Genomic DNA, 15,680 nt, shown 5'->3' with positions numbered 1-15,680 from the left:
GATGCCATGTTGTTTTGTTCTGGAAGCATGCTTAAAGCAGCTCTAAAATAGATGTACTTTTCCCCTTATTTACAGCTTACTCTCTATTCCGGAAGGTTTGAAGAGTTCCAGAACACACTGACAAAAAGCAATGAGGTGTTTGCCACTTTCAAACAGGAAATGGATAAAGTGAGTAGTACTTATCCCCCACAAAATACTGACATTTTCTATTGTGACAGGCAATTCTCCTTTGAGTTCATTTCTGTCACGTTAAGATCCTTTGGTGCATTTCATGAAGTAATGAAACATTTATACATGCAAATAAGATTTGGGCTGTGTTTTTTTATTGGTAATTATCTGGTGAATTAATCTTAGGAAGAGGCCAAAAAACACCAGGATCTATTTTCACCCTGAGAAAAAAATATTTTCCTTTTCTAGTCCATGGAGAGCTAAGAAAAAAAAGACAAAAGCTAGCAATTTAACATTATGCTGTTTATACTGAAATTTTTAAAAATCTAATTTCTAAAGATTAAAAAAACAACTTTCATACAAATGTGCAACAGAAGAAGTTTAGAGTAGAAAATACCATTTCATATAATCCTTCTTCGAAGAGAATATATGTAGTATGATATAATTGACAGAGCCTTGAATGAGAAGAAGGAAGCCTAAATTCAAATTCTGGGTGTGTTCTTCTCCTCATGTAGTACTAGACGATCCACTTAACGTCCCTCCAATTTTATTTTTCTTATCTATAAATTAACATACTATTTCCCTTGCCTAATACACAGATTGTAAAGTTCAAATACATGTTTTTTAATGTTTATTCATTTTTGACAGAGAGAGACAGAGCGTGAGCAGGGGAGGGGCAGAGAGAGGGAGACAGAATCTGAAGCAGGCTCCAGGCTCTAAGATGTCAGCACAGAGCCCAAAGTGGGTCTCCAACTCACAAACCACGAGATCATGACCTGAGCGGAAGTCGGACGCTTAGCCAACTAAACCACTCAGGCGCCACATATTAATATATTTTTAAAGGGTTTTAAACTTTCTTACACTCTTTTACAAATATAAGGTGCTAAATATTATTGGACATATGTTCAAAATTTATTTAATCCAGTGTTTTCCCAAAACAAAATCACCATCAGAATTGTGCTTCTTAATGGGCATAGGCATTAACCTTTTTTTTTTTTTAATTTTTTTTAATGTTTATTTATTTTTGAGACAGGGAGAGACAGAGCAGGAACGGGGGAGGGTCAGAGAGAGAGGGAGACACAGAATCGGAAACAGGCTCCAGGCTCTGAGCTGTCAGCCCAGAGCCGGACGCGGGGGCTCGAACTCACGGTCCGCGAGACATGACCTGAGCCGAAGTCGGACGCTTAACCGACTGAGCCACCCAGGCGCCCCGGCATTAACCTTTTTTAAGTGCAAAAAGATCCTTTTAAAACCACTTTCTTCAACGTTTATTTATTTTTGGGACACAGAATCGGAAACAGGCTCCAGGCTCCGAGCCATCAGCCCAGAGCCCGACGCGGGGCTCGAACTCACGGACCGCGAGACCGCGACCTGGCTGAAGTCGGCGCTTAACCGACTGCGCCACCCAGGCGCCCCTCACTTTCTTAAAATTATATGATAAATTTCACAATTCAGTGAACAAACATAAGTAGGTCAACACTTGTTAGAAGTTATAGCTTTCTCACTCTGGGATTGATCTATCCATTTTTAAAAACCTCTCTTCATTATAGAGTGTTAAGATTGGAATAAATATTAGAGCAAGAGAAGTGTTTTTATTTATTTCAAAATTACATAGTTTTAAGATTGGAATAAATATTAGAATAGGAGTTTTAAATCTGGGGTTTATTTATAGACTTTTAAAGTTGATTCACAATTAGCAAAAAAAAAAAAAACAAAAACAAAAACAAAAAAAACAAAAAAACAAAAAACAGCAAAAAAAAATGATGTGCATATTGCATTTCTTTGAGTATGGTCCCATCAAATCCTTAAAGGGGTTGATGACTTTTAAACTAAAACTACTAAACTTGGTTAACAAATGATCAAAATTAAAAACCATTCAAGGCTCACCTAGCTTCTCTATAAAGCCCAGGGGCTTAGCCCGGGCCCAGCCTCCTGCCTCCAAGTGTACTCAGCCTCAGGCAGCATGGCACAAAGCAGCAAGGGCCCGGGTATGGCTCATCCAGGGGAACACAACCTGATGATGACATTGCTGTCCTTTGCTGCATCCAAGCAGAGCGGAGATCCAACCGTTTCAGTTTCAAAAAAGATGAGCTGCATTTTATCCACTTCTGTTCCCTCTACACCCAACTCCCCACTGATGACCAGCAGACGCTCTTCACACATTGCATTAAATGCAATGAAATAACTCTAGTTCCACTCTTCTGCTAACTCGTCTGAATATTCTTCCACCTCTCTGAGCGTCAGTTTCCTCAGTGAGAGTGGAGGTGAAAACAGAACCTTCCTTATGGGACTGTTTCAAAGATGAAATGAATGATGTGTGTAATCACATTCTGTGACTCCCACCACACTCTACAAGTGTGAAGATTGAGAGGGAGCAGGAAGATGGCAGTGGAGTAGGAGGACCCTAGGCTCACCTTTCCCACAAATACAACTAGATAACTATCAAATCATCCTAAATACCGCAGAAACTGACCTGAAAACTGGTAGAATGCACTCCACAACTAAAGGGAGAGAAGAGGCCAAATCAAAGATGGTAATAAATGCAAAGCCATCGTTTAGGGGAGAAATAGATCACAGCTGCTATGGAGGAAAAGAAGCTGTGGTCTTGGAGAAGAGTGAGAGAGAGAGAAGTACACAGGGGAATACACAAGGAGAACATTTCCCCAAAGCCATTGGCTTGGAAAATGCAAGGGGCTGAATTTTGGACGTTCTTGCAACCAGCAGGTCTTAAAGCCTGGAGTTTTGTTTTTTTTTTTTTTTTTAATTTTTTTTTTTTTTCAACATTTTTATTTATTTTTGGGACAGAGAGAGAGACACAGCATGAACGGGGGAGGGGCAGAGAGAGAGGGAGACACAGATACAGAAACAGGCTCCAGGCTCTGAGCCATCAGCCCAGAGCCCGACGCGGGGCTCGAACTCACGGACCGCGAGATCGTGACCTGGCTGAAGTCGGACGCTTAACCGACTGCGCCACCCAGGCGCCCCAAGCCTGGAGTTTTAAAGGTCAGTAGGCTTGGATAGGATAGACCTGGAGGGTACTATACTGCTCCTGGAGAGAAGGTATACAAAAAACCTGTGGCAGACAATGTGGAAACAATTATCTGCAGAGTGCCTGGGGAACACCGTAGGGAAATTATTCCCTCTTCTCAGAGTGTGTCTCTGGAGGCAGCATTCACGGAGACATGTCTCTGGGAACAAAGGAGCTGGCCAACACCATTTCCCTCCCCTGCCCCTCAGCATATACACAGAGCCACCTGCAAGAAGCAGCACAGCATGGACACTGGCTGCCTAACTTGCTTACACCAAGCCCCACGCATCCCCTCCCTGCACCCCAGCGGAACTGCTCTTCTCAATCACACTTGCCTCGGTCTCAGCATGGCAGGTCCCTCCCCCCAAAGACCAGCACAAATCCCTGCCTGCACAACATCTTCTGACCAGAGAGTTCTGGAGGGCTTCAGTTCTGGTGGAGGTGGTCAGGTCTCACTTCACAAGCAGACAAGAACACACTTAGTTAAAACTGACCACATTCACACCAGGGACCAAACGCTGCCCACAGCAGGTAAGGGAGAGCCTCTGCAGAGGACTGGCCTGAAGGACAGAGCAACCAAAACACAACAGCGGAGCTCACATAGCGCACGCTGGAGACACTTCCTTGAAGCGCCAGGGTCTCAGCACTACCTGACCTCTTCTTCATAAAGAAGCTCCTGCTTCTTTCAGGAGCAGGAGACCTAACTGGATTTTCTAACCCAGAGAAGAAGATAGAGACTTAGACAAAATGTGAAGCCAGAGGAATTTGTCCAAAATGAAAGAACAAGATAAGGTCACAGCCAGAGATCTCAGTGAAACAGATACAAGTAACGTGTCTGATGGAGAATTTAAAGCAACAATCATAAGAATACTCACTGGGCTTGGGAAATGAATGGAAGACATCAGTGAGACCCTTAACCACAGAGATAAAAGAGTTTAAAAAGAATCAATCAGAGATGAAGAATGAGACAAACAAGATCTGACACAGGCTAGATGCAGTCAAGAGCAGGCTGGAAAGAAGGAGACCTAGAAGTGGAAAGACCTAGAAGCTGGAAAGAAGTGACCTAGAAGACAAAGTAATGGATAGTAATGAAGCTGAACAAAAGACCGTAACACCAGAATAGAACTCGGGAAGTCAGTGACTCCATCAAATGTAATCACACTCATATTATAGGAGTGCCAGCAGAAGAGAGAAAAAAGGGGGGGGGGGGCAGGAAATTTATTTGAAGAAATAACAGCCGAAGACCTCCTTAATCTGGGGAAGGAAACAGACATCCAGATCCAAGAGACACAGAGAATTCCCATCAAAATCAATAAAAGCATGCCAACACCAAGACATATTATAATTAAATTTGCAAAATACAGTGATAAAGAAAAAATCTTAAAAGCAGCAAGACAAATGAAGTCTTCAACTTCCAAGGGAAACCGCATAGGCTAGCCGGAAAGTTCTCAATAGAAACCTGGCAAGCCAGAAGGGAGTGGAATGATATATTCAAAGTACTGAGCGGGGAAAATCTGCACCTAAAAATATTCTATCCGGCAAGGCCACCATTCGGAATAGAAGGAGAGATGAAGAGTTTCTCAGAAAAACAAAAACTAAAGGAGTTCATGACCACTAAACCAGCCCTGCAAGAAATGTTAAAGAGGACCCTTCAAGTAGAAAAGAGAGACCAAAAGCGACAATTTAAAGGCAGGAAATACAAAAGCAGTAAAAGTTAATATTTCTGTAATAATCAGTCAAGGATCTCACATACTAAATGGTATAAAATAAAACATATACCTAAAATGTAGACAGGAGAGGAAAAAAGAATGAGTTCAACCTTGAGTGAACATCATCTTCATATAGACTGCTATTTGCAGAAGAGGTTATGGTAACCATATATCAAAAATCACTAATAAACATGCAAAGAACAAAGAAAAAAATCCAAACATATCACTAAAGAAAATAAGCAAAACATGAAAAAGAGAAAGACAAAAAATGATCAGAGAACATCTCCAGAAACAACCACGAAATAAGTAATAAAATGGCAATAAATACATATCTATCAATAGTTACTTTGAATGTAAATGGACTCAATGGTCCAATCAAAAGACATAAGGAGTCATAATGGATAAAAAAAAAAAAATACCCATCTATATTCTGCCTACAAGAGACTCATTTTAGACCTAAAGACACCTGCAGATTGAAAGTGAGGTAATGAAGAAACATTTATCACGCAAATGGATGTCAAAAGAAAGCCAAAGTAGCAATACTTATATCAGACAAACTAGACTTTAAAACAAAGACTATAACAAGAGACAAAGAAGGACACTTTATAATAATAAAGGGGGACAATCCAACAAGAAGATATAAGAATTGTAAATATTTATGCACCCAACATAGAAGCACCCAGATATATAAAACAATTAATAATAAACATAAGGGAACTAATTGATAATAATGCAATAATAGTAGGGGACTTCAACATACCACTTACATCAACAGACAGATCATCTAAACAGAAAACAAACAAGGAAACAGTGGCTTTGAATGACACACTGGACCAGATGGACTTAACAGATACATTCAAAACATTCCATCCTAAAACAGCAGAATACATATTCTTTTATAGCACACATGGAACATTCTGAATAGATGTCACATATTAGGTCATAAAACAGGCCTCAACAAATACAAAAAGATTGAAGTCATACCATGCACCTTTTCTGACCACAATGCTATGAAACCAGATATCAATCACAAGAAAAATCTGGAAAGATTTACATGAAGGTTAAACAACACGCTACTAAACAATGAATGGGTCAACCAGGAAATCAAAGAAGAAATTAAAAAATACATGGAAACAAATTAAAATAAAAAATATAACAATCCAAAACCTTTTGGATACAGCAAAAATTGTCCTAAGAGGGAAGTGTATAGCAATACAGGTCTACATCAAGAAGCAAGAAAAATCTCAAATAAACAACCTAACCTTCCACCTAAAAGAACTAGAAAAAGAACAGCAAACAAAGCCTAATGTCAGCAGAAGGAAGGAAATTATAAAGATTAGAGCAGAGAATGTAAGGGTGATCTGGCTGAGACATTTGTCACTCCATTGATCACCAGGGTTGATTCACCTGATCTGGCTGGTTAGGTGGGTGTCCAGATAGAGAAAGACCATCCTTCTTAGTCAGGGGTGCATAAGTACCTGCGCTCCCCTGCTAGAACTTCCAAACAAGCTCTCTAGGTCCATTTGTAGGAAAATGTAGGGTAGTCAAGCTTCCAAGAACCCAGACACATCCAAATGAGGTGCTGAATGTGGCAGTCCGCATTTCTTTCAAAACAAAAAATAATAATAAAGACTAGAGCAGAAATAAGTGATGTGGAAACTAAAAACACAACAGAACAGATCAATGAAACCTGGAGCTGGCTGGTTCCTTGAAAAACTTAATAAAATTTATAAACCTCAATTCAGACTTCTCAAAAAGAAAATATAAAGAAAAAAAAAGAAAAGAGAAAGGACCCAAATAAATAAAATCACAGATGAGAGAGGAGAAACAACAACTAACACGACAGAAATTATAAGAGAATATTATGAAAAACCATGTGCCAACAAATTGGACAACCTAGAAGAAATGGATAAATTCCTAGAAATATATAAATTACCAAAACTGAAACAGGAAGATATAGAAAACTTGAACATACTGATAACCAGCAAATAAATTGAATCAGTAATCAAAAAAACTCCCAACAAACAAAAGTCCAGGACCAGATGGCTTCACAGGAGAATTCTACCAAACAGTTAAAGAAGAGTTAATACAAGGGTACCTGGATGGCTCAGTCGGTTAAGCATCCAACTTTGGCTCAGGTCATGATCTTGCAGTTTGTGAGTTCAAGCCCTTCATAGGGATCTGTGCTGACAGCTCAGAGCCTGGAGCTTGCTTTGGATTCTGTGTCTCCTTCTCTCTCTGCCCCTCCCCCATTCACACTCTGTCTCTCTCTCTCTCTCTCTCTCTCTCTCTCTCTCTCTCTCTCCCAAAAATAAATAAACATTAAAAAAAATTAATGAAGAGTTAATACCTATTCTTTTTAAACTATTACAAAAAAAAAATAGAAAAGGAAGGAAAACTTCCAAATTCATTCTATGAAGCCAGCATTACCCTGATACCAAAACCAGATAAAGACACTACTAAAAAAGAGAACTACAGACCAATATCTCTGAAGAATATAGATGTAAAAATTCTCAATAAAAAACACTAGCAAACCAAATCCAACATTACATTTAAAAAATCATTCACTACAATCAAATGGAATTTATTCCTGTGTTGCAGGAGTTGTTCAATATTTGCACATCAATCACCATGACACATCACATTAATAAAAGAATGGATAAGAAGCGTATATGATCATTTCAACAGATGCAGAAAAAGCACTTGACAAAGTACAATATCCACTCATGATAAAAACACTCAATACTTTAAGTCGATTTAAAGGGAACATACCTCAACATACTAAAGGTCATATATGAAAAACCCATAGCTACTATCATCCTCAATGGGAAAAACTGAGAACTTTTCCTATACAGTCAGGAATAAGACAGGGATGTCCACTCTCACCACTTTTATTCAACATAGTACTGGAAGTCTGAGCCCCAGCAATCAGACAAAAAGGAAGGAGCTGAATGAAGCTGTACCACTTTCTTAAACCATACACAACAATAACTTCAAAATGGGTTAAAGACCTAAATGTGAGACCTGAAACCATAAAAATTCTTGAAGAGAACACAGGCAGTAACTTTTTGACACTGGCTGTGACAACTTCTTAAGTATGTTTCCTGAGGCAAGGGAAACAAAAGCAAAAATAAACTATTGGAACTACATCAAAATAAAAAGCTTCTGCAAAGGAAACAATCAACAAAACTAAAAGGCAACCTATGGAATAGGAGAAGATATTTGCAAATAACATATCTGATAAAGGGTTAGTATACAAAATATATAAGGAACTTATCAAACTCAACACTCAAAAAAATGAATAATCCAATTAAAAATGGGCAGAAGACATGAACAGACATTTTTCTACAGAAGACATACAGATGGACAACAGACACATGAAAACATGCTCAATATCATTCATTATAAGGAAAATCCAAATCAAAACTACAGTGAGATATCACCTCGTACCCGTGAAAATGGCTAAAATCAACAACACAAGAAATATGTGTTGGCGAGGATGTGGAGAAAGGGGATCCCTCTTGCACTGTTGGTGGGAATGAAAACTAGTGTAGCCACTGTAGAAAACAGTCTGGAGGTTCCTCAAAAAGTTAAAAGTAGAACTACCCTATGATCCAGCAACCGCACTACAAGGTATTCACCCAAAGAATACAAAAGTAAAAAGTACTGATTCAAAGGGATACACGCACCCCAATGTTTATAGCAGCATTATCTACAACAGCCAAATAATGGAAAACAGCCCAACTGTCCACTGACTGACGAATGAGTAAAGATGTGGTGTGTATATATACACATACATGTATATATACATATATATATGAATATCATATTACCCGCCATAAAAAAGAATGAAATCTTGCCATTTGCGATGACATGGATGGATCGAGAGAGTATTACGCTAAGTGAAAGAAGTCAATCAAAGACAAATACCATATGATTTCACTCATATGTCAAATTTAAGAAAGAAAACAAATGAGCAAAGGGAAAAAAAGAGAAAGAGAGGCAAACCAAGAAACAGACTCAACTATAGAGAGCAAACTGATGGTTACCAGAGGGGAGGTGGATGGGGGGGGATGGGTTAAAGAGACGCTGCGGACTAAGCAGTGCACTTGTGAAGAGTACCAGTGATGCACGGAAGTGTTGAGTCACTATATGCAACACCTGAAACTAATGTATGATAACTAGCTAGTATTTAAATTAAAACTTTAAAACAAAAAAAAACATAGACTGAGAAAATAGAAAGCTGTAGCTTTGTGTAGCTACTTCTCAGATGTGCCCAGATAGTCCCAATATGTTTGTTAATGGCTAAAAAGCCAGACCAGCTTTCTTGCTTGCAGTTTCTATTCAGTAAAGAATCTAAATTGCAAGCTTATTCTTGGGACTAAATAAAGCTACTTTTACTTTAAAGAATAAGCAATGACAAAACAGGGTAACTCTAAGTAGTTTCCTTTTTCCTGAATTGGTGCAAGTAAGTTTGTTCACCACGAACCTAGATGATTCAGGAATAAATAGGACTCTTCCCACTCAGTCTTCATTCCGTGACATCAAACTTCTGTTTGTTTCAGCAGCTAGTGACAAAGAGACTTTTCTCGGCATCACATATGGAACTAGTAGTTTTTTTGATATGTTAAGTTTCAGGATTAACATTAAAATACTCTAATTTCTGTAGACAACCAAGAAAATGAAGAAGTTAGAGAAGGACACAGCCACGTGGAAAGCCCGGTTTGAGAACTGTAACAAAGCTCTGTTGGACATGATTGAAGAGGTAAGGAAGCCTAGCCGCTAGCTTATTTTCCCCTATCTAGTCCAAATATTCATATTCCGAAAGTAATTATAACCTAATAGTGCAAATTATTATCTTGGGAAAAGAGTTGATTTTTTTTTTCTGAGGTGTGATATGTGAAATTGTAATAAAAATATTGAGAGCAAAAGAGAATTGGATCCAGACTCACAAAGAGCTTTGTGACCCTAAGTCACATGCCTACGTGCTGAGTCCAAAGCTGTTGCCAAATCAGCATCATGCCTGCGTGACTTCATTCCGTAAAGGAAGGACAAGTGTCTTACTTGTCTTTGAATTTCCCCAGTGCCTAGCACAGAGCAGGTGCAGAATAAATTAATGAGTTAATCTGAACATACTGAGAAGACACCAGCCCCAGCACCCAGGGTATGTACTACTGTATAGACAGATATGGAGATGTATTGTCTAATTCTTCCAACAGGCATTTAATTACTGATATTATGTCAGGCTCTGTAGGTGTTGAGACAATAAAGGCAAAGATATATAGCCCTTGACCTGAGAGGCAGAGCTTACAGGTGAAGGCCTCCCCATGTGCACGAGCAACAGAAAAACCCTCAAAGGGTACAGAGTGGCACAAAGGTGGGGGCAAGGAGTGAGACGATTAGGAACGATTTCATGCACAAACACACCAACATTTCCGCAGAAATGGAGAAGAACTGAACAGTTTGAGCAGGCAGCATCATGAATTAGTGTGTGGGGAGTTTCTGTCGTTATAATTACTGTTCTAGCAATTCATCCCAAATAGCAACCAATTCCAAAGAGATGGGCTTATTATTCACTGACATAAATCAAACAGTTGCCAGATTAGCATACAGCAGTTTATCTATAGACTAGATAAGGCTCTGCTGACAGCCAGGTCCCAGTCCATCGCATTCATTGTGCCATTGGAAGACTTAAAAGCAGAAAATGCATCTACTTTAAGATTCCGGAGGCCTTGGACTGAAGCAGAGAGATGCCTTGCCATCTTTCTTTCCCACAGAAAAGGATACAGGGATTAAAATTCTACCAGGGTCTCACCCACAAGGCAAAAAAAACGGAAGTGATTCCCCCTGACCAGGGGTCTGTTCAGCCACCAGACTGCGGTGGCTCCAGAGTCTGGCAGACAAATTCCTGGGCAAATGGTTTTGCTTGTCTCCAGAGGGCATCCTGGCAATTTTGCTCTGGTGTTTTACGTGTGTGTGTTTTCAACTCACAGAAAGCATTGAGAGCCAAGGAATATGAGTGCTTCGTGATGAAAATTGGGAGGCTGGAGAACCTCTGTCGAGCTTTACAAGAAGAGAGAAACGAGCTCTACAAAAAAATCAGAGAAGCAAAAATGCCTGAAAAAGATGACCAAAGTCAGCACACCTCCGACGAGGAGCTAGAGTCTGCTGTTTCTGTGGGCGGCGAGGTTGATGCAGAGGAAGCCGACAGTGTTCACAATGCTGTGAAAAATCTGGCCACAGCCTTCATGGTCATCCGTCATCCGGAGTCGACCTTCGAGCAGTCCAAAGAAGTCCCACCAGAATCCAGCAGTCCTCAAGGGGTTGGTGACTCGGCCCTCAAGGAGCCAGAACAATCCCCTCTGAGCCCTTTATGCCACTCAGAGATTTCCCTGCCTCCCCCAACTCCTCAGGCTGAGGCCGAAGGAGGCAATGAGGCAGAACCGCCCCCCAGGCCCAGCAATCCCCCCTCAGGTCCGGGGTCGGCAGCTGAGCTCCAAGACCAGGGTCTCCTTACAGCAGCCCAGGCTGATCAGCAGCCCCAGAAGCCAGAGGCAGAAGCTTCGAGTCAGGCCCCACAGTCCCCGGCAGAGGCTTCCCTACCAGTGATGGAGGCAAATGGTCCTGCTCCACCACCCACAGCAGGTGAGCAAATTCTAGTTGGGGAGCTCGGATGTGGGCCCAGTAGGCAGCCCCCCCCACTGGAAGCAGCAGCATTGAGACCACCAACAGGGGTCTCGGTGGAGCCCCAGCTGCCCCAGGTGGCTGACACCAACCTGGAAGGAGTAGACTAAGCCTCGTCGTGGTGCCTTCCGAGCTTAGTGCCTTCCCAGCTTCACGTCTTCATCGTGACAGACTGTCTTCTGAAAGAGGCATTAAGGGCCAGAGATGTCTAAGGGAAGAGACTTAATTAGAATCAAGACATTTTTAAATGTTATGCAGAGCACATTCAGCCTGTGCTATTTGTTCTCAATTTATAACTGATTTGGAGCTTTTCTATTTAACGTTGGTTGACAGTACAATTTTCCCAAATGGCAACAAAACATACAAATAGCAAATTCATAAGAATTTTCCACTGAGATGGTATTTATTTCAATTTTTTAATCAACAGTAGGATTTGGTGTTTAAAGACTTCTCCTACAATATGTAAATGCATAAAAAGTGATTGTTATTTATTTCCCTATATATTTTAATAAGTTCTGTAGTAAGTTATGGATATCCAGGTTTCATTTAAGCAACATTTACATAATATGTGCATATGTGTAGATGTATATATATGTATACATGTGTGAATGTATACGTATGTGTGCGAATATATACCTATCCGAGTTTATGCACCTGTATGTACATGTGTGTATTATATATGTGTGTGTATATATATATATATATATACAAATATATTATATACTAATATATATTACACATACATTTCATCCCTCTTTGGAATTCTCTCATGCAAAATATTTAGACAGTAATCAAAAAAATTATCTCTTACTTGCTTGGGATGACAGTAGATTAATGCTCTATGAATCAGAAGTAGGTTCAGAATACGAGTATTTAGGCCATGTAATGTAGGGCAAAAACAAGTAACCAAATGGTAAGTCAAGAAATTCAATCAGTTGATCCAAAGATAGAACAGCAGTTGGGTTAGATTCTAAGTCTGCAGAACACGTAGACACAAAGGTGCCACAAGGGGCAATAGACAGAATAGGGGAACAATCACAGCCCTCGATGGCTCATCTCTTCCAGCGGCCTCTCCAACACAGCTCGGCCCACTGCCTTGCCACCCCATGTGGTGGGGCAGCCCACTCATGGCTACCTGCAAGGAAAGGTTGGGAAGTGGGAGAGCAAGCAAGGGCATGGAGGGATTGAGTGCCCGGGGACTGATACGAGGCTATGCTCTCGTCCCCTGGCTCTTGTGCTATGGAAGTCTTGAAAAGGAATGTTCGCCTGGCCCGGCCACGTCCTCAGTTCTCTCGCTGTCATCTTCCGCTCTCTCCAGAGGGTTTCCCACCACTTCTTGCTGTCACTGCCTCAATCTATATTCTCAAAGCATCTTCACATTTTTTCCAACCTTCACACCTTTTACAGGAAATTATACCCCGTCCTCATCTCAATAACCGATAAGTAAAAGCTATTATTTTTACAAGACAGGAGTCCACATAGGGTCTCAATATGAGTGATGAGGTGCACCAAACAATATATTATCTGCTTTGGGGAATTCTTTACAACCAGAAGTACAAATGGCTTGAAAAACAGGTGAGGATTCAGCAGGAGGCAAAAGTTAGATGGTCTACAGGAGTATTACATTATTATTGGACAAGAACCTCTAATACAACTGACAGCATAAATTACTCTACCAGATTTACCAAAACCCGGTAAATCCAGTAAATCTGGTAAAGGGAGACTGGAACAAAGAAATAGGAAGGAAGGGAGGGAAGGAACGGGGAAAGGAAGAGGAGGGAGAAAAGGAAAAAAAAAAAAGGTCTAACCCAGCCCTACCTCAAAAGTTGAATTCAAGTAGAAAAAATGGATAAAAGCAAGATTCTCTACTATTCATCCAGAAAATCATTCTTCAGTGTTGCATGTGGCTGTCTGCCAAGGAACACAAAATGCTTGTAGGCAGCAACCATATGCTACAAGAATTGTAAACTGCATAAAATTTGTTTGAAGTCGACAGTGAGGGTAATAACGAAATGCTAATCAGGAGAAAAAGCATATCCCTATTGAAGAACCAATGTATTTTTATTTATTTTTTTCCATGTATTTTTGAAGGCTTGCAATATTATAACCACAGACTATCCAGCCAAGTTCAACATTACTGGAAATCTTAGAGATTTAAACATTCATTTAATTCAGAGCTAAATACTCACCATAACAATCCAGGAGGGTCTCCTTCTGTTTACAGAAGGTAAACTTCCAAGAATGGAATAAGATTAGATAATCATAGTAAAGTCTCAGTCTGAATGTTTAGCAAGAGAAACAGGCAGGAGAGGAGCCAAAATCTGGTAAATCAAGTATTCTAATACCCAAAGTTCATTTTTTTCATCCAAAAAGCTTTCACAGCAACACATTACTCACTACTGTGTATATCTTGGGCAGAATTTCAATACAACACCTTACCTAAAATTTGCAAAGCTTAATTTAGACTTTGGAAGGATTATTTTAATATTCAAAGAATGTTTTATTATAGTCTGTGTTAGAATTCGGCCTTGCTAATTATCACGATAATTCATACGACCTGAAAGAGTAAGGAATTTCTGTTCTTTATCAAGTTCGTGTAACTATTTCTAGAGATGCCAAGTCTACTTTTCCAGAAACACCAGTATTGTTTGTGTTTTCTTAATTAAATAACTATAATTTATGTATCTATTAAAGTTACTTCTCTTCCCACATGCTTACTTTGGTTACTTCTATGTTTCAATAATACCTAACAAAGATTATGGTTTTATTTTGTTGTTCGTTAAATTTCTGGTCTCTGAGTAGAATGTACATGTAATGAACACTGTGAACATCTTGGGTGTGTGTGTGTGTGTGTGTGTGTGTGTGTGTGTGTGTGTGGTGTGTGAGAGAGAGAAGGAGGGAAACAAGGGAAAGAGACAGAACATGATTGCCTGGAACTAATGAGAAAGCAAAACCCCGGCTCCCCTGCCCAGTCCTCAGCTTCTGGCAGACAGTTATCCCATGACCAACGTCTCTCTTCAGTGCCAGTCTCCAATGAGACCATTTCCATAGGTTTCTCTGCCATGGGAGCTTTCAGAAATACTCTGAGGAGTAAGGGGGCAGATGTAGAACGTGTCAGCTTATTTTACCTCCGCCCAGTCCTTCTTTTTTTTTTTTTTCAATATATGAAGTTTATTGTCAAATTGGTTTCCATACAACACCCAGTGCTCATCCCAAAAGGTGCCCTCCTCAATTCCCATCACCCACCCCCCATCAACCCTCAGTTTGTTCTCAGTTTTTAACAGTCTCTTATGCTTTGGCTCTCTCCCACTCTAACCTCTTTTTTTTTTTTTTTTCCTTCCCCTCCCCCATGGGTTTCTGTTAGTTTCTCAGGATCCACATAAGAGTGAAACCATATGGTATCTGTCTTTCTCTGTATGGCTTATTTCACTTAGCATCACACTCTCCAGTTCCATCCATGTTGCTACAAAGGGCCATATTTCATTCTTTCTCATTGCCACGTAGTACTCCATTGTGTATATAAACCACAATTTCTTTATCCATTCATCAGTTGATGGACATTTCCACCCAGTCCTTCTAACTACTCCAAGAATTCTCCCTAGTAGGACCCAAAGAGGCCCAACTATTCTGCCTTTTACTTACTCTCTCTTCCCAGTCTATCTTCAACCAGGAGAGGCTTCTTGAACAAAGCATTTCCTAGTATGCTTGGAGAAGAGAACTAGTTAGCTAAAATTGGGAAAAAAATTAAACCCTGCCCTTAAGGCTGTTTTTGCTCCTTTTTGCATGGTATAGATATGCATTTTTTTAATACTTAAAAAATTGTTTTAATGTTTACTTATTTTTGAGAGAGAGAGACAGACAGACAGAGCGTGAGCAGGGGAGGGGCAGAGAGAGAGAGAGACACCGATTCCAAAGCAAGCTCCAGGCTCCGAGCTGTCAGCACAGAGCCCAATGAGGGGCTCGAACTCAAGAACCATGAGATCGTGACCTCAGCCGAAGTTGGACACTTAACCAACTGAGCCACCCAGGTGCCCCAATACACATTTTTAAACAGCTCTTTTTTTTTTTTAAGCTAATAAAGTATTATGTGT

At 40.2% G+C, this 15,680-nt stretch overlaps 2 protein-coding genes across 4 annotated transcripts in view; one reads left to right on the top strand and one right to left on the bottom strand.

Moving 5' to 3' along the window:
- The window catches only part of TXLNB (taxilin beta), a 52,822-nt gene extending 38,522 nt beyond the window's left edge, over nucleotides 1-14,300 (top strand). For both annotated transcript variants that reach the window (XM_003986611.6, XM_045058122.1), the window contains 3 exons: nucleotides 76-168; nucleotides 9,575-9,670; nucleotides 10,899-14,300. In XM_003986611.6, coding sequence (XP_003986660.1) covers nucleotides 76-168; nucleotides 9,575-9,670; nucleotides 10,899-11,699 — 990 coding nt within the window. In that variant the 3' untranslated portion in view covers nucleotides 11,700-14,300. The remainder of the gene's footprint in view (nucleotides 1-75; nucleotides 169-9,574; nucleotides 9,671-10,898) is intronic.
- The window catches only part of HECA (hdc homolog, cell cycle regulator), a 132,390-nt gene that overhangs the window by 32,438 nt on the left and 84,272 nt on the right, over nucleotides 1-15,680 (bottom strand). The gene's annotated exons all lie outside the window — the stretch shown is intronic.

This window comes from Felis catus, chromosome B2 (assembly GCF_018350175.1).
Source record: "Felis catus isolate Fca126 chromosome B2, F.catus_Fca126_mat1.0, whole genome shotgun sequence".
Taxonomy (NCBI): Eukaryota; Metazoa; Chordata; class Mammalia; order Carnivora; family Felidae; genus Felis; species Felis catus.
Note: the sequence above shows the minus strand (reverse complement) of the source record. Positions and strands in the feature narration are given on the sequence as shown.